Genomic DNA, 21,284 nt, shown 5'->3' with positions numbered 1-21,284 from the left:
CCACCCACATCCAGAAAAGCTGCTTGTTCCAGACACTCCTCACGTCGAAGACGAAGAAAAAGGGAGAGGGCAAGAAGGCCAAGAAATAAGCACAAAATCCTTTCTCTGTCCTCCATGCTTTCCTCTCAGTATGGCCGCTTGCTCCCCTGGGGCTCAGCTCTCCCAGATTACAAGCATTAACTGGCAGCACTGGCTGTCCCAGACCGAGGACATCAGAGCAACGGCGTGATGACGTGTCTCACCATTTTAGGTTGAGCTCTGTTGCCTTTCAAAAGCAAGAATAACCTTTCTTGCGAACGGGACTGGACCAGGAGCGTCCCTCCTGGCTGGCCTTCCCAACTCCAGTGCCCTTCACAAGCTCGCGCCAAGGCCCAATCCTGCTGCTGCTCAAGGCGGCAATAAAAGAATTTGCGTGGGCAGAACGGTGCCCTAAAGCTGGCTCAGTTTGTCCTCGGGTAGATCTGAGACAATGCTTCCCTTTGCGTGGGAGGGAGCGACCAGACTCCCAGCGACTCGTCACTGCAGCCTCCCTTCCCAGGGCAGCAGTGACACCGGCTGCAAACCCAGAGCCACCAGCATCCTTTATCTGCCTCCCTCCCGGCATTCCTTACGGACCGAGTTGCTCTTTCCTACCTCAGGAATGGAAACCAAGGAGGAGCTGTTCTGCTCAGTTTTTGGAGACGCTCGCTGTGCCCAGATTACCCAGCAGCGTCCCGTGGACCAAACACGAGGCCCCAGCGGATTTGCCTTGGATCATTTATTTGCTGACGAGCACGGTGTTGCTGTGAGAGCACCCCAAAACCCTCGGTACAAACCACGGGATTACGTGTCCGCTCAGCACGTCCTCATCACCAGAAGCTGTTGGGCGCAGCGGGACGCAGGGCGATGCCATTCCTCACCTCTCTGCTCGTCCTCCCTTGCCAAAGGAGATCACGAAAGCGCTGACGAAATGGAGCCAGGCCACCAGGATGGTCAGGGCTGGAGCACACGTCCCGTACGCAGAGGCTGAGGGAACGGGGCTTGTTCAGCCTGGAGAAGGGAAGGTTTTGGGGGCCTCGGAGCAGCCCCCCAGTACCTGCAAAGAGGAGGTGACCATGAGGTTTGAGCCAAGCTCTGCGCTCAGATGCAGAGCGGGATTAGAGAACGGACACCAGCTGAAACAAGAACGGCTCTGGCCGGATAGAAAGGGAAACTTTTTCACCCCAAGGACAACCAAGCAGTGGGCCGGAGAGGCTGTGCAGCCTCTGTCCTTCAGGGTTTCCACCACCCGACTGGACAAAGCCCTGAGCAGCCCTGCCTGAGCCCACAGCTCACCTGCCTCGAGCAGGAGGTTGGGCTAGAGACCTCCTGCAGCCCCATCAAGCCTGGGCGATCCCGTGGTCGTACGCGACAGGCAGGACGAAGCGGAACTCCTCTCTTCCCAGAGCTGGGCAGCGCAGGTCTCCATCAGGGCCCTCAGACCTTAACAGCCCTGGCCAGCCTGGCCTGGGACCTCCACCCCGCTGGCACCCTCTGCTCCCCGGTCTGGGAGCCCCACTCGAGCTCAGGCCCCGCCTGTCCCCCCCACCCCGAGCTACGCCGTAGGTGTACCTGTGCCCGGTCCTTCTCCTGGACGGGCCCTGGGCCTACGCTGTAGGCAGCCCTGTCTCCTGCTGTTCCGACTTCCCGGGCAGTCAAGAGAAGCTGCTGTTACCACCAAGGCTGTCCCACTCCGGTGCTGCGGTCACCCTCGGTTCTCAGTTCGTCCTCCTGCATGGAGCAGCATCCCCATCCTTTGTTCGTGGCCACGGGAGGTCCCAGGCTCCTCCAGGACTCACTCTCCAGGTCCGGCCCCACCTCGGGCAGCCGAAGGCCGCAGTTATGTCCAGAGGGACTCTTGGTCTCATTTCCAGGGAGGCCTGGCTTTGCAACCACCCGCTGCTGTGGAGCTCCTGGCCAAAAAAGGGCTGGACACGCTTTTCGACCGACCCCTGGTCGGAGGGCCTCGGGGGGTCGCGGGGGCTGTTGGAGGGCTCTGGTTTCTACACCTTCCTGTCCCGGGGTTGTCTGAAGCCAGGCGGAGCCCATCCGAGGGGGCGTTCAGCCGGCTGAGAGACTGGGAACGTCCTCCGCCGCGGCCTTCGGAGCCCAAATCGCTCCGGGGACGCTTCCAGCCGCAGGACTTGTCCTTACGGCCCCCGTCGAGGCCTGGAGACGCAGGGGTTGGCGGGTGGACGGCTCTCAGAGGCGTCTCCCTGGAGCGGGGCGAAGGGCCGGGCCGGTTCTGGGGGGCTGGCGGGGGGCTCCAGAGCAGCGGACGGAGCCTGGCCAGATCCTCCCTCCTCACGCAGCGAGCCGCCCAGGCCGGACCCCCGGGCCGGGCCCCGAAGAGCGACTCGTCGCAGAAGGACGGGCCGTGACTCCTCCGCCTGCACGGACACAAGCCCCGTGTTTAGCAACGGGACCGGCCGCTGCGTGGTGGGGCGGGGGGGGGGGAACCCACGCGTGTCCGCGGAGGGAGGCTGAGCACCGCTCCCGGAGCCAGCGCAGCCCCCCGGGCTGGGGGACAGAGGTAGAGGGGGACCCGCTCCTCGCAGGGCAGCCCCCGAAGCCCCCCCCCTCCGGGGCCGCCCCCCCGCTCACCTGCACGGGCTCCTGGGCCGGGGGACACCGGGAGCCGCCGCCCACGGGGGCGCGAAACCGGGCGGCGCCGGGCGGGCCCCCGCGGGGCTGCCGAAAAGCGACTCGTCCACGAAGGAGGCCCGGGCTCGGCCCCGGGTCCGGCCCCGCCGCGCCGGCGGTACCGGTACCGGCCCCACCGCACTCATGGCTCCGCGCGCGCAGCCCGGGGCGGGCAGGGCGCAGGCCCCGCCCCTTCCGGGCCCCGCCCACCCCCGCGTGCTTCCGCCGCCGGTACTGACATGGCGCCCGCGCGCGCCCGCCGCCAGCCCCGGGGAGCGCCGGTAGGGACGGGGGGAACGGGAAGGGTGGGCGGGACCGGTGTCCCCTGTGCCGGGGGCCCCACTGCGTCCGGTAGCGGCGTCCTCGCTACCGGTGTCCCCAGTGCCCACGTCCCCCGTACCAGTATCCCCAGTCCCCGTGTGCTGCTGTGGCCGGTACTGATGTTCCCAGTCCCCATGTGCCAGCGTTCCCAGTACCGGTGTCCCCAGACCCCTGTGGTGCTGTCCCCAAAACCAGCGTCCCCAGTACGTCCCACGTGCCGTAATCTCCATGTGCCAGTGTCCCCAGTACCAGTGTCCCCAGTACAGCTGTCCTCATTGCCAGTGTCCCCAGTACTGTTGTCCCCAGTACTGCTGTCCCCATTGCCAGTGTCCCCAGTACTGCAGTCCCCGGTACAGCTGTCCCCATTGCCAGTGTCCCCAGTACTGCAGTCCCCAGCACTGCTGTTCCCAGTACCAGTGTCCCCAGTGCCCGTGTCCCTGCCTCCCAGTTCGGCAGTGCGGAGCCGCAGTGCCCCGTCACAGCCGGGACGCCCATCGCCACAGCAGTGTCCCCCTCCCTGTCCCCAGGTCCCCGCGCCCTCGCTGCCCACCTTCCCCGCCGCCGAGGAGAATGACGGCGCCGACGCCGAGCCGGACACGCGGGCCATGGTGCGAGCCCAGAACCAGAAGAAGAAAAAATCCGGGGGCTTCCAGTCCATGGGTGCGTGCGGGGTGGGGGACAGCCGTCCCAGGACAGGGACCGTCCCCCCCTGCCCACACCCCCTCACCTGCCCCCGTCCCCGCAGGCCTCAGCTACCCGGTCTTCAAGGGCATCATGAAGAAGGGCTACAAGGTGCCCACCCCCATCCAGAGGAAGGTGAGCGCAGGGGGCGGCGGGACCCCCACCCTGGGGTGGTGGCAGCGGGATGGTGACAGTGACGGCGGGGCGGTGTCTCGCAGACCATCCCCGCCATCCTGCGCGGCCGGGACGTGGTGGCGATGGCGCGGACGGGCAGCGGGAAGACGGCCTGCTTCCTCATCCCCATGTTCGAGCGGCTGAAGGCGCCCAGCCAGGCCGGGGCGCGTGCCCTCGTCCTCTCGCCCACCCGCGAGCTGGCCCTGCAGACCCTGAAGTTCACCAAGGAGGTACGGGGGACAACGGGGACGACGCGGGCGAGTGGGGACGGTGGGGGCGAGTGGGGACGAGGCGGGCGAGGGCTTTGGTTTTAGCTTCCCCGCTGACGTGTTTCTTTCTCGCCCCGCAGCTGGGCAAGTTTACGGGCTTGAAGACAGCCCTGATCCTCGGAGGAGACAAGTAAGCTGTCCCCGTGTCCCCACTGGTCCCCGCCTCCCTAAACCCTCCCCAAAACCCGGCGGGGGGCTGAGCTGCCCTGTGCTGCCCCAGCCTTTCCTCCCTCCCGCAGGATGGAGGACCAGTTTGCTGCCCTGCATGAGAACCCCGACATGTGAGTGGGGGCATGGGGAGGGGACCCGGTGGGGCAACGGCCCCCGAGAGCCACCTGCCCTCTGGGGACGCCACTGCTGTCTGCAGCCAGCGCGCCCCGTGGACGTGTCCTGGCGTTCCCTCGGAGCGTCTTGCCTTGCTCCCCGTGGGGACAGAGGGTCTCGGTCGGGTTTTTGGGTTGGATTTGGGGCCTCCACCCGGGACGGCGCGGGAACACCGTCCACCCGCTGCCTGGTCCCGTCACCAGCTCTGTCCCCGCAGAATCATTGCCACCCCCGGGCGCCTGGTGCACGTGGCGGTGGAGATGAAGCTGAAGCTGCACACCGTGGAGTACGTGGTGTTCGACGAGGCTGACAGGTCAGTGGGGCGCAGGGGAGGCCCTGGGGCTGGCAGCGTCCCCACCCGTGGGGAGTGAGGTGGCCTGGGGGTGGCAGGGCTGGGCACGGAGGGACAGAACAGGCGCTGCCATGTCCCCTGTCCCCTCCCTTTGCAGGCTGTTTGAGATGGGCTTCGCCGAGCAGCTCCAGGAGATCATCGCCCGGCTCCCGGACTGCCACCAGACCGTCCTCTTCTCCGCCACGCTGCCCAAGCTGCTTGTCGAATTTGCCCGGGCTGGTGAGGAGCATGGGGGAGAGGGCAGCTGGGGGGCTGGACCTGGGGGGAGCCTGGGGACGGGGACATGGCCCGGTCCCGCGGCTGGGCTTGGCCTAGGACTGGCTGTGTGGGTGTCCCCAAGCCAAGGGGTGAGGCTGGTCCCAGCAGCGCGTCCCGTGTGTCACCTCGTCCCACAGGTCTCACCGAGCCGATGCTGATCCGTCTGGATGTGGAGTCCAAGCTCAGCGAGCAGCTCAAGGTGAGGTGGGCTGGGGGAGCTGGAGACGGGCGTTGCGCCTCCTGCCCCCTGCAAGCCACCCCGCGGTGTCCCACGGAGGGGCCAAGGGGTGGCAGCATCCGACGTGGGGACGCAGAGGGGCTGACCTCTGCCCTCCCTTTGCAGCTGGCTTTCTTCCACGTCCGCGGGGACGACAAACCGGCCGTGCTGCTCCACTTGCTGCGGAGCGTGGTGAAGCCCCAGGACCAGACGGTCGTCTTCGTGGCCACCAAGCACCACACGGAGTATCTCAAGGAGGCAAGCGGCATTTGGGGGTGCCCAGCACATACCCCTGCTAAAGGGCACGCTGCTGGGGGTGCCCAGGGCCCCTCTCCAAACTCACATGGGGTCTGCATCTGTGGGCGTGTCCCTGCTGGAGTCTCCACCTCTTGTTTTGCTGGGTTGAGGGAGAAATCCCCAAGCCTACATGATTGTGGAGGTGCTGTGTCCACCTGCCCCTCGGAGAGAGAGGATTTGGGGGTCCGGGTGGGCACCCTGGGGTCTCAGGGCTCTGGGGGGCCCCGTCCCTTGGCTGAGGGTGCGTGCCCGGATGGGATCTGATCTCTCTTCCCCCCTCCCCAGCTGCTGACGGCCCAGGGCATCCGCTGCACGCACATCTACAGCTCACTGGACCAGACCGCCCGCAAGATCAACATCGCCAAGTTCGCCCAGGGCAAGTGCCCGGTGCTGCTGGTCACCGACGTGGCCGCCCGCGGGCTCGACATCCCCATGCTGGACAACGTCATCAACTACAGCTTCCCCGCCAAGGCCAAGCTGTTCCTGCATCGTGTCGGTGGGTGCCAGTGCGCCGTGCAGGGGTCCTTGCAACCTGGGGGTCCCTGAGGGTGATGGGGAGGGTGTGAGCGGGCTGTCCCCTGTTTTTCCCATCCCTGGGGCCTGCTGGGCTGGCACTGACACCCCTGACTCGGTGGTGACGTCTTTGGGCGAGGAGGGCACGATGTTGTGAGGTGAGGAGACAGGCTGGGGACAAAGCAGGGGCAGGAGTGTCCCTGACCTCCCAGCTGGACTCTGGGGGCTCTTGGGGGCAGGGCTGGTGCTTTCCCTTTAGGGTGGCACTGTGGTGGGCTCCCCTTTGTGACCCACAGCCCCTTGCCAGCCATGCCCACCTGGTAAATGTCACATGTGGGCTCCTGGGGCACCAGTGGGTCCCTGCCCGGGTCGGGGGAGGCTGGGCTGGCACCGGGTCTGGTTTCCCACCCTCCTCCTCCCCTTGCCAGGTCGCGTGGCCCGAGCTGGCCGGAGCGGCACTGCCTACTCGCTGGTTGCTCCCGATGAGATGCCCTACGTCTTTGACCTCCACCTCTTCCTGGGGCGCCCGCTCGTCCTCGCCGGTGCCCAGGAGATGCCTGCTGGTAAGGCAGACCTGGCTGCAGGCATCAGGGTGGCTGCACGTCCGAGCTGCGACAATCGCAGGGTGGGTTCCAGCGAGGTGACGTGGTGTCCCCTGCGCTGCAGATGCTGGTGGGGTCCTGGGCCGCGTCCCCCAGAGCCTGGTGGACGACGAGGAGTGCCTGCTGCTGACGGACCACGAGGGCTCGCTGGAGCTGCGGAGCCTGCGCCGCGTCGCCGACAACGCCCACAAGCAGTACCTGCGGTCCCGGCCCGGCCCCTCGCCCGAGTCCATCAAGAGGGCGAAGGACCTGGAAGTGTCCCAGCTGGGCATCCACCCGCTCTTCAGTGAGTGGGACGCTGGGGAGGGGACCCCTTCCCCTCCTCAGGGAGCTGACCTGTGCCCTTTTCCGTGTCCGCTTTCCCCAGGCGCTCGCTTTGAAGACACTGAGCTGGAGAGGCTGAAGTTCGTGGACAGCATTAAAACCTACAAGTCCAAGGCGGTGAGTTGAGACCCCTCCGCAGGCACAAGGCGCCTGGGCTGGGGTGAGGAGGGCGGGTCCGTGCGGACGACCACCTCACGCTCCCATCCCGGGGGCAGACCATCTTCGAGATCAACGCCACGTCCCGGACGCTGGCCAGCACCGTGATGCGGTCCAAGCGGCGCCACGACCGTGCCCTCATCGAGAAGTACCAGCGCGGGCAGCAGGAGAAGCGAGCGGCGGCTCTCAAAGGGCAGGGGCTGTGCCCGGCCCCCCCAGGGCCCGAGGAGGAAGAAGGAGAGGAAGATGACCTCCAGGTAACGGCGCAGGGACGGGGGATTTACCGCAGGAGCTGCTGCGAGGCAGCCTGGGCAGGGTGCTGGCAGCAGCGGGGCCCCCGGGCCATGCCGGGGTTCGGGGGCCGGTGCAGTGACTGGTGGGGAAACGCAGCTCCTCCATCCCCTGCCAGGACGTGTTCTCCACCGTGGTGGGCCAGAAGCGAAAACGGGGCCGAGGGGGAAAAGACGGCGCCAGGAAGAAGCCGCAGCAGCCGGCGCAGCGGGACGAGGACTTCTACATCCCGTACCGGCCTAAGGACTTCGAGAGCGAGAGGGGGTGAGTCCGGGAGGGCTCCGGCCGCTGGCCCGGCCCGCACCGGGGGGGGGCTGCTCTCATCGCCCCCCCTTTGCAGGCTGAGCGTGAGCGGGGAGGGCAGCGCCTTCGAGCAGCAGGCGGCCGGAGCTGTCCTGGATCTCATGGGTGACGAAAACCACAACCTCAACAAGAGCAAGCAGCTGCTGAAGTGGTGAGTGGGGTCTGGCCCTGGGCTAGGGGGGTGGATCGGGGCTGGGGGTCCCACCACCCAGTCCCACCGCCCTCCCCTCTCTCACAGGGACCGCAAGAAGAAGCGGTTTGTGGGGCAGACAGGCCAGGAGGACAAGAAGAAGGTGCGGACGGAGAGCGGGCGCTACATCAGCAGCTCCTACAAGAACAACCTGTATCCTGCCTGTGCCGTGGCAAGGGCTGGGGGCGAGGGGGAGCGGGGCTGGACCCCCCCGGCAGCCGCACAGTGTCGTGCCCTGCTCCTGGGGATCCGACCCCTGCCACGGCAGTGGCCTGGGGGAGGGCTGGTCAGAGTCTGTGATGGGTCAGGCGATGGGGCGTCACCGCACGTTCCCTTAACCCGCCCCGGCCCAGCTATGAAAAATGGAAGCAGAAATACAAGGTTGACGAGCGGGACGACGATGAGGAGGGTGAACGAGGCAGGGAGCAGTTCAGAGGGAAGCACAGGCGTGGGCACGGTGAGTACCTGGAGCAAACGGAGCCCCGCGTCATCCCCCCAGCACCTCGCCGCAGCCTCCGAGCTGAGCGTGGCCGTGTCCCCCCGCGCAGGGCCCGCGCAGCCCCCCGCCCGCGGCAAGGTGCGCTCGGAGCTGAAGAACAAGCAGCAGATCCTGAAGCAGCGCAAGAAGGCGGCCAAGCAGCGCTTCCTGCAGAGCGGGGGGCTCAAGCGCCTGAAGGCCAGGAACCGGCAGCGGGTGCAGGAGCTGCGGCAGATGGCTTTCGGGCGCCGGGTGGGCGCCGCCAAGAAGGGCAAGCTGCGGAAGAGGGTGTAGGGGAAGGAGACATTAAATATTTGGCTCGTTTTGCATCCTGACTCCTCTTTGTCCTCGCTACAGGCGTTGTGGCTGGGGTAATTCCTCCTGCCTTGGGCCGCCCCCAGGCGCTAAAACCAGCGGGTGCTGCAGGTCCAGAGCTGGGTTGTATTTTGACAGGAGACACCGACAGCCCGAACGCGTGTGGCAGGTCCCCCGTCCTCCGCGGCAGCAGGGTCCCTTGCAGGAGGGGACCCCAGGGCGTTGGGCTCCGCCCTGGGGAGCCCTGGCCCCTGCCATCCCGCTGTGCCTGTGCCATCCGCATCAGCGCTCATCGTAGGGGTTCCCAAGCGCATCAGGGAGCCCCCTCCGTCCCTGGGGGTGGTCCTGGGGCACCACGCTGGCCGTGGCAGCCTCTCCCCAGCCCCAGGAGCGGGTGGTTGGCCCCAGGGGCTACTCCTGGCTCGGAGGGGGCCTGGCACCCCCGCGGTGTGGTGGGCGCGTGCTGGTGGCTGCTGGCAAGCGTGGGGGACACGGTCCCGGCTCCGTGGGGCGCAGCTCAGTGCAGATGGCGGCCAGGTCCTGCATGCAGAACAGCACCTGCAGAGATGGGAGCCTGATGCCACAGCCATCTGGGGACATGAATGTCCCCGTGTCACCCAGCCCCACCGCCCACGGGAGAGAGCTGCACTGACCGTGTCCAGCTGGGCCTCGGTGTCCTCCAGGGCCACGTCTGTGGGGACCTTCAGCCATGCCGTGGCGAGCTGGAAGAGGTTCAACACGGCCAGTTTGATCTGTCCCAGCAGCAGCATCTTCTGGGTGGCCATGGTCTGGACATGGGCCCAGCGGGACTCCTGAGGGGCAGAACAAGAGAGCACTGGGCCACCCCCAGCCACTGCCCTGTGTCCCCTGCACCCCCCGAGCTGGGAGAGGGGGACCCGGGGAGGGTCCTGGGGAACCCCACGTCCGCCCTTACCCCCTGGAGCACATCATGGCGAGTGGCCTCCAGCTGTGCACGGAGTTGGGCCAGCTCGTCGTTGGTGCGCAGGAGCTCGCTGCCAGCCTCCTCCTGGTACCGCCGGAGCTGTGCCCAGCCCTGGGCCAGCCGCTCCTGCCCAGCTTCCACCTGCTGCACCAGGGCTGCCCTGGCCCCTGCCAGTGCCCCAAAACGGGCCAGCATGGCTGGGACGTCCTGGAACTGGGCAGCAGGAGAGGATGAGAGGCTGCTGCCCTGGCCTGGCCCCCAGCAAGGGGCTCGGGAACACTGAGGGTAGCACCGCAGCATGGGGACCCTCGTGCTCACCTGCCCTGTCCTAGCCAGCACGCCCCGCAGGTAGTCACCGAAACGACGGAGGCTCCACAGGTGCTGGGCCAGGTGCTCCCTGTGCCCCCGCAGCCCCTCGAGCTCCTGGCGCAGGCGGGCGGCCTCGGCATCCCGCCCCGCCACCCAAGCCCGCTCCTCGTCCGCCCGCCGCAGCGCCAGCTCCCGCCTCGCTGCCGAAACCTGCTGTGCAGGGATGGGGTCAGCAGGGCCCCGACCCGGCCAGCCCAGCTCTCACCCTGCCCTGGCACCTTGAGGAAGGCGTCAAATTTGAGGATAACATCCTGGAGCTGCTCTTCCCGCTGGCCCAACTGCTGCTGGCGCTGCTGCAAGCGCTCCATCCTCTGCTGAAATTCCTGCGGGACCGCTGGGCACTGAGAGCATCACCCCAGGAGGACGGGGGGGCCATGGAGAGGCTGGGGGGGTCACTCTTACCTCCCGCTGGTTCTGCAGTACCCGCTCCATCTCCATCACCTCCCTCCTCTTCATCAGCAGGCGTGTGGAGGGCAGCAATGCGGTGACAGCCCACGCCGGCGCTGTCCTGCCACCGTTGCATGGAGCTCGTCGCGTCCAGGCTGGGGAGAGCCCAGGCAGGGCCACCACGGCCGCGTCCCCCCAGGGACCACCGCTGCCTGCCGGGGCCTGGCCCACTCTCCTCTCACCCACCCTTGCTCCAGCCCATCCCTCCTGCTTCAGCCTCCCCCTGCTCGGAGACCCCCAGCCCCACTGCAGCACCCCGGGGACTCACAGGTTGTGGCACAACCTCAGCTTTCTGACTAGACCCCAGAGAATCCCCCTGCCTCCCCCCAGCCCACAGCGGGGTGACAGGCTGGGCAGCTCCTTGTTTCCAAGGGCGGCAGCAGGAGCTCTGCTCCCGGGGGATGGACCCACGGGAAAGCCACGCGGCAGCACGCGAGCACCCAAGTGTCCCGGCATCCCTGCATGCGGCACAGGTGGAAGCGGAGCCCGGATACTTTTCAGGGTGCCCTCTCCTCCCTGGGGACCCAGCACCCACCCTGGCACCCTGGTTTATGGGAACATAAACCCACAGAGCACTGGGGACGCGGGACGCGCCGGCCCCGCTGCCAAACCCTTGCCATGGGAGCCAGGTGGGCCGCTGCCCGTCCCGCGGGGAGGACGGGGGGATCTCACTCACTGCTTGTCCCGCAAAGCCGTGCGCAAACACTTATCCAGGTCCAAGGCCATCTCGCCGATTCCTCCTCCTCGCCGAGGAGCCGGGACGCGGGGCAGCCGAGATGGCGGCAGCACAACACCGTTGCCAGGGACAGCCGGAGGCTCCCGCAGCTCCCTGGGATTTTCCCCACGGCTCCAAGCGTCGCTCGCGAGGGCGGGGTGCTGGGCACAGGGACTGCGCTAGGGGACAGCTTGCAGGCCAGCCCCGCTCGCAGCCCTCTAACCACTCTCCGTCCCCCCTCCTGCACCCCCGTCCCCCCAGCCTTCGGAGCCCTTCCAGCCCCTCAGACACCTCCGCTCAGGCTCCGGCATTACGCACTTGGCTCCTGCTCCCCTCCAGCACGCACAGGAGCCCTCCTGCACGCCCCGGCCCCTCCGTCACCCACCCTACACTTTTCCTCCGCGGCTGCCCTGATCCTGTCCGTGCTGACCCTTCTCCCCTTGTCCCCTCCCTCCGTAAGTTCCCTTTGTGCTTTCCATCACGGCCAGGCATCCCCCTCAAAATCACACCACAAGGTACAGGTAACTCCCAACCTAGAATCAGAGCAACATTTCAGAAGGACTTGGGGAAAAAAAAAAAATATTTATAATAAAAACAATGAAGCGTCCCAAGAGTCAGCATCACCAATACCCTGCCCATGCGCCGGTTGCTTCTTCCATTATCCCAGCACCGCTGCAGCCCCACGGCAACTTTCTGCATCCCACTCCCCGCAACCCCAGCTCTGCTTGCGGCGACCGAGCCAGAATCCTGCACCGGTATCCCAGTCCATCACAGGCATGATGAGCGGGCTGCTGGGACCCACTTCCCAAGCTCCATCTGCGCTGGGTGCCACCTTGTGAAAGAGGACACCTGAGCCGAAGTGGAACGTGAAGAGAGGAGAGAAGAAACGGAGAAACAAGGCTGGGGAAGGACGGAGTGAAAGCCAAGGAAGGGGCAGGTGGAGAAGGAAGTGGGGACGCTCTGACCGAAGCAGCCCATTGCAGGACGCCAACGGCCCGCGCTCAGCCGCGCGGCAATGACGTGCTCGACGCTGGACATCCAGCCGGAGCTCTGCATGCTTCTGCAGGAAGGATGGAAGCTATTTCCCTTGCGTCTCTTCTCCCCTCGCTTCCTGCGGAGAGACCCCGCCGAGCTGCTCGCCGTCATCACCTGTGCAGGGCAGAGAGCAGCAGCATCTCAGCAAGAGCCAACAAGCCAGACAACGGGAATTCCTCCCTCCCCGGCAGCTGCTCCTGGAAGCCCCACAGACCAGCTCCCACTCCAAAACTTGGCCAGCAGGCAGGCACCGGGGCTCACCTTCCACAAGGCCATTGATATAAGTGGCCTGGACACTGTTCCCATTGACCAGCGCCATCACCTCTTGCTTGGTGGAGCTGTTCATGGTCTCCTCTTCCCCCTGTCCTTCATCGTCGTCTTCCGAGTCCACCAGCACTAAGATATCATCCGAGTCCTGACTCCTGTGAACAGCAGAGCCAAGGTAGGCTGAAAGGCTGAGAACTGCTGTCCTGACCCTTCCTCCAGCCTGCCTTTGACAAACCTCTATGCCAAAACCACCAATTTTGATGGACTCCTCCAGTCCTGCACTAATGGTGTGCGAAACACCACCACCAGCTTTCTGCTCTGTTTCCCATATTCCAAAGCCCTCCAACCACTTCAGGAATATTCACAGAATCACAGAATAGTTTAGGTTGGAAGGGACCTTCAAAGGTCATCCAGTCCAACCCGCCCTGCAAGGAGCAGGGACATCTCCAACCAGATCAGGTTGCTCAGAGCCCCGGCCAACCTGGCCTGGAATGTTTCCAGGGATGGGGCTTCCACCACCTCTCCAGGCAACCTGGGCCAGTGTTCTACAACCCTCCGTGTAAAAAATATTCATGCACCAAACTGCACGAGCCTCTCCCGAGCGGGGTTACTCTCCCCTCTTGTACAGACGAGGAAACGGAGACCCTCAGAGAAGCCTCCCCGTGCCACAGCACCACAGCTGTGGGAACAGAATGACTGTGGGACTGGGCTGCGGAAAATCAACTCACCTGAGCGCGGTGCCTGAATGGGAGAGAAGGGAAAAGACAGCATTAGCAACCGGCCCCAGAGCAGCACAGAACTGGTTTTACTGTGCAACCCCGGCCAATCCTGCCTGCAGTAGGCTGGTCTCCGGCAGCTGCACATAGAGGCACGGACGCGAAGGTGACCTGCCCACATATACAATGAGAGCAGCAGAAAGGTGACAAGGACAGGGGAGGAGGCCCACCACAGCACGGTTCCCTGCAGAAGGCAAGGGGAAGGGGCCTGGAGCACTCAGCTGGGGAAGGACCGTGTGTTTCCAGCCCATCTGCCTCCAGGGCTGACAGGGCTGTGACCAGGAGCAGGATGAGGCCCAAGGGCTGGGGTGACCATCAGCAACTGACTCCAGAAGGGACGAGTCAGTTAGGGACAAAACCAGGCCACCCCACGAAGCAGTAACCCCCTCCCCGGCTTGTGCGGAGGAGAGCTCCTACCGATCAGGCACAGGAGGGGATTGTAGTACAAGACGACCCCGGTGACGGTGAGAACAGCCAGCAGGCACAGGACCACCACCGCACCCACGACCCCAACGATGTTCACTGGCTCTGCGGAGAGAAGACAACAGGAGGCCAGCTTGTCACTGGCACGCAGATGGACAAGGAAATCTCAGTGCACGCAATAGAGCGGGTCCCGGTGCTGTCTCAGCCCCACTTCCCACCATTGCAACAGTCCCACCAGCACAATGGGTGAGAGCTTCAGGCACTCACGCTTCATCAGAAAGAAAACACCACAGCAAGGCCCCTATTTTTGTGCCCATGTGCATTTAGTGAAAGGCAATCAACCCCTGCCCGTTGCATCTGGAGCAGCTTGGCCCTCAGAGGTGTTCCTCTGTGCCCACAACCCCTGGGAGGTAACAAGAATGCCCCTCTGCCAGGCCCTTTATGCTGTGGCAAGGGGAATCGGGCAATTGCGCCCTGGAATGCAAATGGAGCCCCTTGGGGGTTCGCCAGCAGCCCCCGTGAGCTGCGTCCCCAACTCCTCCTCGCTCCCTGCCACAGCCACCTCACTCACGCTTCACCGTCAGGCAGACGAACAGCTCCCTCAGCCCCACGGGGTTCTGAGCCTTGCAGACGTAGCAGCCCCCGTCGGTGCCCTGGGAGCAGTTCTGGATGGTGAGCCGCGAGACGTTGCCCTCCTGGGCGATGAGGTACCTCCCTCCGGGCCGGATCTCCACCTCCGGCTGGGTGATGCCCCGCAGCCAGGTGAGCCGCGCTGCCGGGGTGCTCTCGGTCACCCGGCACGTCAGAGTCACATTGTCACCCACAAAGCAGGTCTTCGGGGGCTCTGACTCCAGGGAAGGGAGTTCTGAACAACCCAAGGGGGAAAAAAAAAAAAAAAAAATTGAAGGGTCAAGGGGGGAACGGAGAAGTTTAACATAACAAGCAATTAGCCATCTGACTGATTAATAATCATTAACAGAAGGAAATCAGACAGGAGCCTGGGACCTGAGCTCTGTGGGTTTGGCATTCAGTTCATTCACAAGACTTCAGCAGCTGCCCAAGGAGCGACCCGAGCAACTTTCACGTTGCTCGGTCCTTATTTTTTTCCCCACACCTGTCTTTATACACCCAAGAACGGTCGGAGGCCAGCCAGTGGGAAGATGCCGGCGAGGAGAAAGGCAGCCCAGGGATTTTCCTTGGGATCAGCAGAGCTCTTGCGTAGCCCTGACAACCCTCGGAGGATAAATACAGCGCAGGTTTCCGAAAGCCACTTTAGTCAGATCCCTCGGAGCCTTGAAAGGGACCTGGGGGCACACAGGACCCTCCTCCCATAAACCCAGCCCTACCAAACTTCATCTCAGGCTGAGCAAGGCATTAAAACGACCTCTCACTTTCACACAGGCGTGAGTGCTTGCACAGGTGAAAAACTTGGTGTGGGGAGATTTGTCACCCCTGAATGTCACCCAAAACACAACTCACCTGCACCTGTGCTGTGACGGATCTCAGCTGCAGGACTTCTGTGCCTTGGGCACAGCCAAGCCCTGCCACGCTGCCTCGTTAGCATCTCCCCCTCAAACCTGGCTTCCCTGACCACTCTGGAGGGCAGAGAATGACCAGGGTGCCTGTCTGCCCCGTCATTAGCAGGCTCATTAACAGTTAATAAGGTAGGCAAGCCCACTCACTTATCTCCACAGTGCACGCGGGCTCCTCCTGCTCCACGACGTGGCTCCCGACACACTTGAACACTTTGCGGTGGGAGAGGTGGGAGCTGTTCAGCGTTTCCACGTGAGTGTCCGAAGAGCTTGTGGAGCTGATGACCCAGCTGGAGTTCTCCAGGTCGTGCCCCTCTTCTCTCCAGTGCAGGGTGGGGTGGGGGTACCCCCCAGGCCAGCTGCAGAACAGCTGCAGCATCAGCCCTGACGAGGAGGTCTCAGCCCAGCACTTCAGTGTTGCGTGCGGTGGATCTATCAGCAAGAACAGCACGCGGTTAGAAACACGTCCAAGTCACAGCTCTCAACATCTCAGGGCTGGAAGCCCTGCAAGTGCTTGTTTTTGCCATCACTGCCCTTGAAAGCCTTCCTGGTCTCCCTGCCTGTCTTGCTCCCTGACCTGCGTCCCTCAGCCCCTGGAGAGCATGACGCTGAACGGTCAACGGGGATGAAGCAGGAGGCTGTTGTGCAAAAGGCGTAACAGCAGCCGCAGCAAAGCCTTGAGGGACCAGCGCACAGGGAGGAAACAGACTAATGCCACAGCTTTATCCAGCGGAGATGAGATAAGCACCTAAAAACGCAGCGGGAGAACAAAATCTCCACACTGCCCTCAGCTCTCCTGCCACAGCTACGAGGGGGTGACACCAATTCACACTACTCAAGAGCAAGGCTCTGCTTCTCCCCGTCGCTGATACAAGCACTCGGATTTCCCAAGGGAACTTGGAAAGCATCAGTGCTCTTGCTCAGGGACAAGTAACTAGCCTCTCAGAGCCACCAGCCCAAAGCTAGAGGGCTTCCCCAGCAAGACCAGCACGCTGGTGAAGGAGGAGGCCGTTCCTAGCGTGCAAGACGTTCTTCCCACAGGGAATCCTGGTGACTCCAGCTCTCAGGGCCATGGCCACTTGCCACTGAAGCCAAACCAAGCGTGCTCCGCTCCTTCCCGGCACCACTGTCACTGCCATGCGGGGCCAGATGGTGTTCCTCAGCTACGCACCACGCTCCGTGTCCGCACCATGCTGCAGCGCTGGGGACAAACTCCAACAAAGAACACAGGCAGGGTAAGTCACAGCTGGCTTCATGCCAGCGTCCCTTGTAACCAGCACAACTGTGTTTGTTATTTAAATACACAAACAGCTACGCCATAGCAGGAGCGGCTCAGAAGCCAACAGAAACCCAAGAGCAACTCCTTCGGGCAGAGCGGGGCTCACACTCCACGCAGTGTGAGCTCCTGCCGCTCTCCCATCAGCTGGTTTCACACGCAGATATACACATGTGTTCGTCCAACAGCCGTACGGATCCCGGACTCTGATCCGGGCAGAATTAACGCATCGCGTCCCTGCGGCTGGCGTGCCTAATCCAACGCTGAACAAGACCCCGCTGAGAGATCCGATGCTGCCAAAGCAAGCCCCATGAAAGAGGTGGCAGAGGGATGCCTGATGTTCATTTTGTGGAGCGCTTATTCAAGTGATTTTCAGATAACATCAGTTTAGAAAAGCTAACATGATAGCAAAACTGCATGTGAGCTACAAGAACATACCTTCCTGGGGCTTGGCTTTCCAGGAACTATACACACACATCTCGCACGATCTTTGAAACCATCCAGCTCTGGCAAGAAAGTTCCCTACAGCACTTCCTCTGTACCAGCTCTGGGGAGGTCTCAGAGCTGATCCCAAATCCTGGCGCTGGTTAACAACAGCGACCTGTCAGCCTGCATCTCCAGGGACTGCCTCGCGTCGAGAGGCAGACACAGCCCTCCCAGGACATCCAGCCAGAGCTGCGCTTTCCGTGCTGGTTCCAGAACCTGCCTCCTGAAACCATTGGCTTTACATCCTGAGCTCCCAGTACAAGTCTCCTCTTCTGTCTAAGTGCTAACAGGTATCTGTTCCCGACACGTCAACAAACCAAAAACCTAAAAACCTCACAAAACACCAGCAAAAAGGACCTCATGCTCACAGGAGAGCCAACATTGGCGCGTATCAAATTGCACACAAGCATACCAAAAAATCCCTGGGAGGTGTGCAATTGCACGTTGCCTTCACACCATCTGCTTCCTATCCAAAGCAAACACAAAACTGCAGATCAGGGCAGGGCTGCACCTTTCTCGTGTTGCTCAAATGTTTACTCTACTGCTTGTAGAGTAAACATTTTAATGCAAATTTTAATTTAATGCAATTTTAATGCAAAAAGATAACTTTCTGGTACAACCCACTGGTAACTTTCTGGTAACTCCCACGTGAAGCCTACAGATCCTGGGTGGCTCTTTCACGGTGGTGACAAGTCTGTGTCTGCGAGGTCCACCCCAGCCCAAGTTTCTCCAGTAACAGTGAACGTGAAAATTCAGGGACTGTGCTTTAGTTTGAGGCTGAGAATCTTCAACATCTGGCCTTCACTGACGCTTCTTCTGCTGAGCTAAAGCACCACCAGAAACGCCTCTCTCGCCTATTTAAGGGCACACCACTGCGCCACATCGCCTTCGTAACCTTTGGAAATCAATTGGCACATTAATTCCATGCTAATAAATGAAGTTCAGAGTGCAGCACCAACACTTGGCATGCCGTAGGTAGCTTTTGCTCCCGAGCGTTTTGCACCAACGCTCCCGATTTTGGTCTCCCCCCGCTAAGCCCCACACCTACGTATACATTCTCTGAAGCAGTCTGGGGTTCAATTCCTTCACTCCAGCCCTCCGTGACCCTACAAAGCCCATCTGCATGTTCCTTGCCCCAGGAAGGGAATTTTTATTCGTGTGAACTTTCAGAGATTTAATCTGTACTAAACAGGTACAACTTTTACAACACATACCTTTCAACAAACACGAAGGAGGAAGGAACACCCTGAATGCAAATAGAAAACAGGCGTTGACGGAAAGACCAGCAAGGCAGAGGCCAACAGAGCAGAGAGAGTCACCGAAACAGGCAAACTGGCAGCAATCCTTCCCTTTCCTCAGCCCTATAGTATTGGCTGGCACAAAGGACAGCAGGTGACAGCCCAGGTCTGAGGGGCCAGAGCCTATGTCACATCCAATCCCACTTGGTGAAGGGGCCAAGAGTGGCACCAGCCACACTTGTGCTCCCTGCTAATCTGCAGGGGGCTGATCCCACAGAGGAGATGGGACATCCAGGCAAGACAACGATTCCTCGGCAGAAGCAGGAAGGACCTGCACCAGCAGTGTGCGAAGTAATGGACTTGAGCACTCTCCAGCCTGATCTTCCACCCATGCTGTGAAGATCTCTAAGAGAATGAATGAATGAAATCGGGATGGAAACAGGAGTAGGCACCAAAAGACACAAGAGGAAAAAACGGCTGAAAGAAGAGCCTATGCTGACAACAACAGGCACGCTCCCAGGACAGTGCTCCCAGCAGGAAATTTGAGGAACGTGGTGTTTCCATCAAAATCAGAAGGCTGCACCGTAGACTCAGCACAAACAACTCATCAGCTGAGGACTCTCCATTCTCACGCCAAAACGATGGCAACGAGGAATGGCACAGCACATTTATTTCAAACACGTAATTCAATCAAGGGGGAAAAAAAAAAAAAAAGACAGCAAGCAGCAGCCTCCCTCCTACGATTTATGAAGGCTCAGGTCAGCCAGATTCTGAGGCAAAGGGCCATCCTGAAATAGTTAAAGGATACGTTAAAAGATCTGTTCACAAACTAGTTTATCGTCACCAGTGAAGAAGGAACGCAAGAGGACTCAACAGCTGGCATTTCATCCTCTGCATTGCACACAACTGGCCCTTGACGGACCGTTCAGGCACACATCTCAGCGCTTGTGAGTGAACGCGTAATCACGTAATACCAGCCTGTTCACAGATTTTGGACGGTAAGACCTCCTTGCCCTTTTTTTTACACTATTTTTCCATCAGTGCCAGATTAACCTGGGAACCTCCGAGCCTCAGCAGAAGAAATTCATATGCAGGACAGACTTACTGGCTACCAAGAGCTGGACCCTGTGCTCATGGTCTGTCTTGTTCAGCACTTCCTTGCACGTGTAGTTGCCTTCGTCCTGCACACGCAACTCTGTGATGCGCAGAGAGCTGTTGTCAACCAGGGAGAAACGGACGTCTGGGGGGAAGGTGACCCTTGAGGAGAAGAGTGGGGGGAAAGAGTGCGGATCTCCTTGAAACCAGACCACCTCGGTTGCTTCTTTGGAGACATTTCGGCACAAAAGGAGGATGCTTCCTCCAGCCTTCCCAAAGACCACTTCCTCTGTTCCTGCAAAACAGGAGGGACAGCGTTGGGGAGGCAGGGAACTGGCAAAGACCCGGACATTTGATACACATCAACCCTCCGAGGTGCTCGTTAAGGGGGCTCTTGCCAAATGATCTTCAAGATGCATTTGGCAGCTAACAACGTTTAGTGCAGACCCACGGTCAGGAAGAGGGACACAGCTTTAAAGGCTCAACAGGAAAGCAATGACAGGGTATTTCTGCCCAAGAGAGGGGGGCATCAGACCCGAAGGAGCCAGAGAAGAGCGGTGTTAGAGCACTAACGACGCCGGGTCACGGCAACGGCCACGCTCACCCAGCATTTTGCCAGACCACTTGCCCAAGTAGCCTCACCTCTGCGCTGCTCAGGGAGCGCACGGTATGGAAAAAAAAAAGAGACAAAAGCCGCCACGATGTCGGTAGTTGTTGAGGAAGATGACACAACTGTCGACAGCCCCCGTTCGCCTTTCCTACTTTCCCCTTCCAAATGGCACCTGGACCCTACTGCCAGCTCGAGGGTCCACACGAGTCCCCCCTACTACCAGCCCACTCAGCCAGCTGCTTGTTTTCAAATGGAAATCTTGTTGATTTCAGCACCCCCCAAAAAAAAATAAATTACTTTTTAAAAAGATAAATCAGCATTAGGGCCGACTGGGGAGCTCCCCTCGGGAGCACGGCGGGCGGAGGTGCTCACCCACCAACGCCCACCGCCCCCCTCCCCTCAGCCCCCGCTACCTGCGGCGTCCCGGCGCGGCAGCAGCCTCCAAACGCAAAGGGCGAGGAAGAAGCGAGCTGGCGGCGTCCCGCCGGGGAACCGCATCGTCCGTGTGCCGCTGCCACAGCCTCCCGCCTCGGGGAGGCGGTGCCGCCCGGCCTCCGCCCCGGCGGACCCGCCCGCCCTCACCTGCCCGCTCGCCGGGGCCCGTGAAGGGGCCGTGCATCAGCCCCCGCCGCCTGAGGCCCGCCATCTTGCCCCGCCCCTCCCCGGCCCCGCCCGCCATCTTGGGGGACGCCCCCGCTGAGCGGCCGGAGCTCGGTTTTCCTTCCCGAGGAGGCGGGCGCTGACTTCGGGTGCAGTCCAAGGAGCAGGGACATTTAACGCAAGGAAAATGGTGTTTCCAGAAGGCAAAACTAAGTGAAGGTAGTCAGTGACAGCCCCCCGCCCAGAGGATCTTCAGTCATTCATCTGCTTGAGACACCCCAGGAGCAGTGGGAGCGTGAAGAACAGCAATAAAGACTATGAACTGTGCCACAAACTATATGATTCTTGGATATGGGGAAAAAAAAAAAAGCAGGCAGCAGCTGAAGCCAAAGCTGGAGAGGAAAGAAGCAGAGCACAGAGCAAAGAAGGGCTGCGACGCAGCAGGTGGAAAGAGTAGAGGATGAGCTTCACAGCTGGAGGGGCCCCAAGGCAACAGACGCCCAAGAGAAAGGTACCAATGTTTTCAGTTTCTCTAAAGCTGTCCCTTGGATTCCACAGTGTGAGCGTAACAAAGCAATGCCAACATGCTGTTAAATTTCAGCAGTGGATGCATTTAGAACAAATTGTCCCAATGACAGAGTTTTTTGCTGACTGATGCTAAGTGACCCAATGGTCCTGCATTGTCCACCACTGTAGACAGCAACTTCCAGGCTGGTTTGTTATAGGTAGTAATACACAGATTGCTT

At 61.7% G+C, this 21,284-nt stretch overlaps 4 protein-coding genes across 7 annotated transcripts; 1 reads left to right on the top strand and 3 right to left on the bottom strand.

Moving 5' to 3' along the window:
- Positions 1 to 897: 897 nt before the first annotated feature.
- Positions 898 to 2,828, bottom strand: RITA1 (RBPJ interacting and tubulin associated 1). 2 transcript variants are annotated; one of them, XM_086761594.1, is made up of 3 exons: positions 2,623 to 2,828; positions 1,591 to 2,408; positions 898 to 1,029 (listed from the first exon to the last, which is right to left on the bottom strand). In XM_086761594.1, the coding sequence occupies exons 1-2, from the start codon at positions 2,805 to 2,807 to the stop codon at positions 1,883 to 1,885; spliced, it is 711 nt and encodes a 236-aa protein (XP_086617720.1). In that variant the 5' UTR covers positions 2,808 to 2,828; the 3' UTR covers positions 898 to 1,029; positions 1,591 to 1,882. The 2 variants fall into 2 exon arrangements, with proteins under 2 accessions (XP_086617720.1, XP_086617719.1); XM_086761593.1 differs by having other exon boundaries at positions 949 to 1,075.
- Positions 2,829 to 2,891: 63 nt separating this feature from the next.
- DDX54 (DEAD-box helicase 54) lies at positions 2,892 to 8,740 on the top strand. Its single transcript, XM_086761787.1, has 20 exons — positions 2,892 to 2,942; positions 3,510 to 3,642; positions 3,728 to 3,798; positions 3,882 to 4,067; positions 4,187 to 4,236; positions 4,346 to 4,387; positions 4,648 to 4,743; positions 4,880 to 5,001; positions 5,178 to 5,239; positions 5,384 to 5,515; positions 5,840 to 6,050; positions 6,496 to 6,630; positions 6,734 to 6,955; positions 7,037 to 7,110; positions 7,209 to 7,406; positions 7,559 to 7,704; positions 7,781 to 7,894; positions 7,982 to 8,086; positions 8,287 to 8,390; positions 8,482 to 8,740. Exons 1-20 carry the CDS (start codon positions 2,901 to 2,903, stop codon positions 8,703 to 8,705), a joined length of 2,469 nt encoding a protein of 822 aa, XP_086617913.1. The 5' UTR covers positions 2,892 to 2,900; the 3' UTR covers positions 8,706 to 8,740.
- Positions 8,741 to 8,861: 121 nt separating this feature from the next.
- Positions 8,862 to 11,276, bottom strand: CFAP73 (cilia and flagella associated protein 73). Of its 3 annotated transcripts, none has more exons than XM_086761666.1 (7): positions 11,162 to 11,276; positions 10,441 to 10,546; positions 10,257 to 10,361; positions 9,988 to 10,188; positions 9,661 to 9,882; positions 9,380 to 9,538; positions 8,862 to 9,284 (listed from the first exon to the last, which is right to left on the bottom strand). In XM_086761666.1, the coding sequence occupies exons 1-7, from the start codon at positions 11,209 to 11,211 to the stop codon at positions 9,138 to 9,140; spliced, it is 990 nt and encodes a 329-aa protein (XP_086617792.1). In that variant the 5' UTR covers positions 11,212 to 11,276; the 3' UTR covers positions 8,862 to 9,137. The 3 variants fall into 3 exon arrangements, with proteins under 3 accessions (XP_086617792.1, XP_086617794.1, XP_086617793.1); XM_086761668.1 differs by having other exon boundaries at positions 9,380 to 9,448; XM_086761667.1 differs by having other exon boundaries at positions 9,125 to 9,300.
- Positions 11,277 to 11,772: 496 nt separating this feature from the next.
- On the bottom strand, positions 11,773 to 20,497 carry VSIG10 (V-set and immunoglobulin domain containing 10). The gene is made up of 9 exons (XM_086761780.1): positions 20,352 to 20,497; positions 19,339 to 19,623; positions 15,384 to 15,665; positions 14,273 to 14,566; positions 13,696 to 13,806; positions 13,335 to 13,462; positions 13,231 to 13,243; positions 12,497 to 12,682; positions 11,773 to 12,349 (listed from the first exon to the last, which is right to left on the bottom strand). Exons 1-9 carry the CDS (start codon positions 20,434 to 20,436, stop codon positions 12,279 to 12,281), a joined length of 1,455 nt encoding a protein of 484 aa, XP_086617906.1. The 5' UTR covers positions 20,437 to 20,497; the 3' UTR covers positions 11,773 to 12,278.
- Positions 20,498 to 21,284: the final 787 nt, after the last annotated feature.

This window comes from Chlamydotis macqueenii, chromosome 17 (assembly GCF_036417535.1).
Source record: "Chlamydotis macqueenii isolate bChlMac1 chromosome 17, bChlMac1.mat, whole genome shotgun sequence".
In the NCBI taxonomy this organism is placed as follows: Eukaryota; Metazoa; Chordata; class Aves; order Otidiformes; family Otididae; genus Chlamydotis; species Chlamydotis macqueenii.
Note: the sequence above shows the minus strand (reverse complement) of the source record. Positions and strands in the feature narration are given on the sequence as shown.

Coding starts and splice junctions, on each gene's coding strand:
- RITA1 (XM_086761594.1), bottom strand. CDS start 2,807: ATGAGTGCGGTGGGGCCGGTACCGGTACCGCCGGCGCGGCGGGGCCGG. Junction 2,409..2,622: donor CGGCCCAGGAGCCCGTGCAG/GTGAGCGGGGGG, acceptor GTGTCCGTGCAG/GCGGAGGAGTCACGGCCCGT.
- DDX54 (XM_086761787.1), top strand. CDS start 2,901: ATGGCGCCCGCGCGCGCCCGCCGCCAGCCCCGGGGAGCGCCG. Junction 4,237..4,345: donor CTGATCCTCGGAGGAGACAA/GTAAGCTGTCCC, acceptor TCCCTCCCGCAG/GATGGAGGACCAGTTTGCTG. Junction 7,111..7,208: donor AAACCTACAAGTCCAAGGCG/GTGAGTTGAGAC, acceptor TCCCGGGGGCAG/ACCATCTTCGAGATCAACGC.
- CFAP73 (XM_086761666.1), bottom strand. CDS start 11,211: ATGGCCTTGGACCTGGATAAGTGTTTGCGCACGGCTTTGCGGGACAAG. Junction 10,362..10,440: donor TACTGCAGAACCAGCGGGAG/GTAAGAGTGACC, acceptor GCGGTCCCGCAG/GAATTTCAGCAGAGGATGGA. Junction 9,883..9,987: donor TGCTGGCTAGGACAGGGCAG/GTGAGCACGAGG, acceptor CCTGCTGCCCAG/TTCCAGGACGTCCCAGCCAT.
- VSIG10 (XM_086761780.1), bottom strand. CDS start 20,436: ATGCGGTTCCCCGGCGGGACGCCGCCAGCTCGCTTCTTCCTCGCCCTT. Junction 14,567..15,383: donor CGCGTGCACTGTGGAGATAA/GTGAGTGGGCTT, acceptor TGGGTTGTTCAG/AACTCCCTTCCCTGGAGTCA. Junction 12,350..12,496: donor TATCAATGGCCTTGTGGAAG/GTGAGCCCCGGT, acceptor TGCCCTGCACAG/GTGATGACGGCGAGCAGCTC.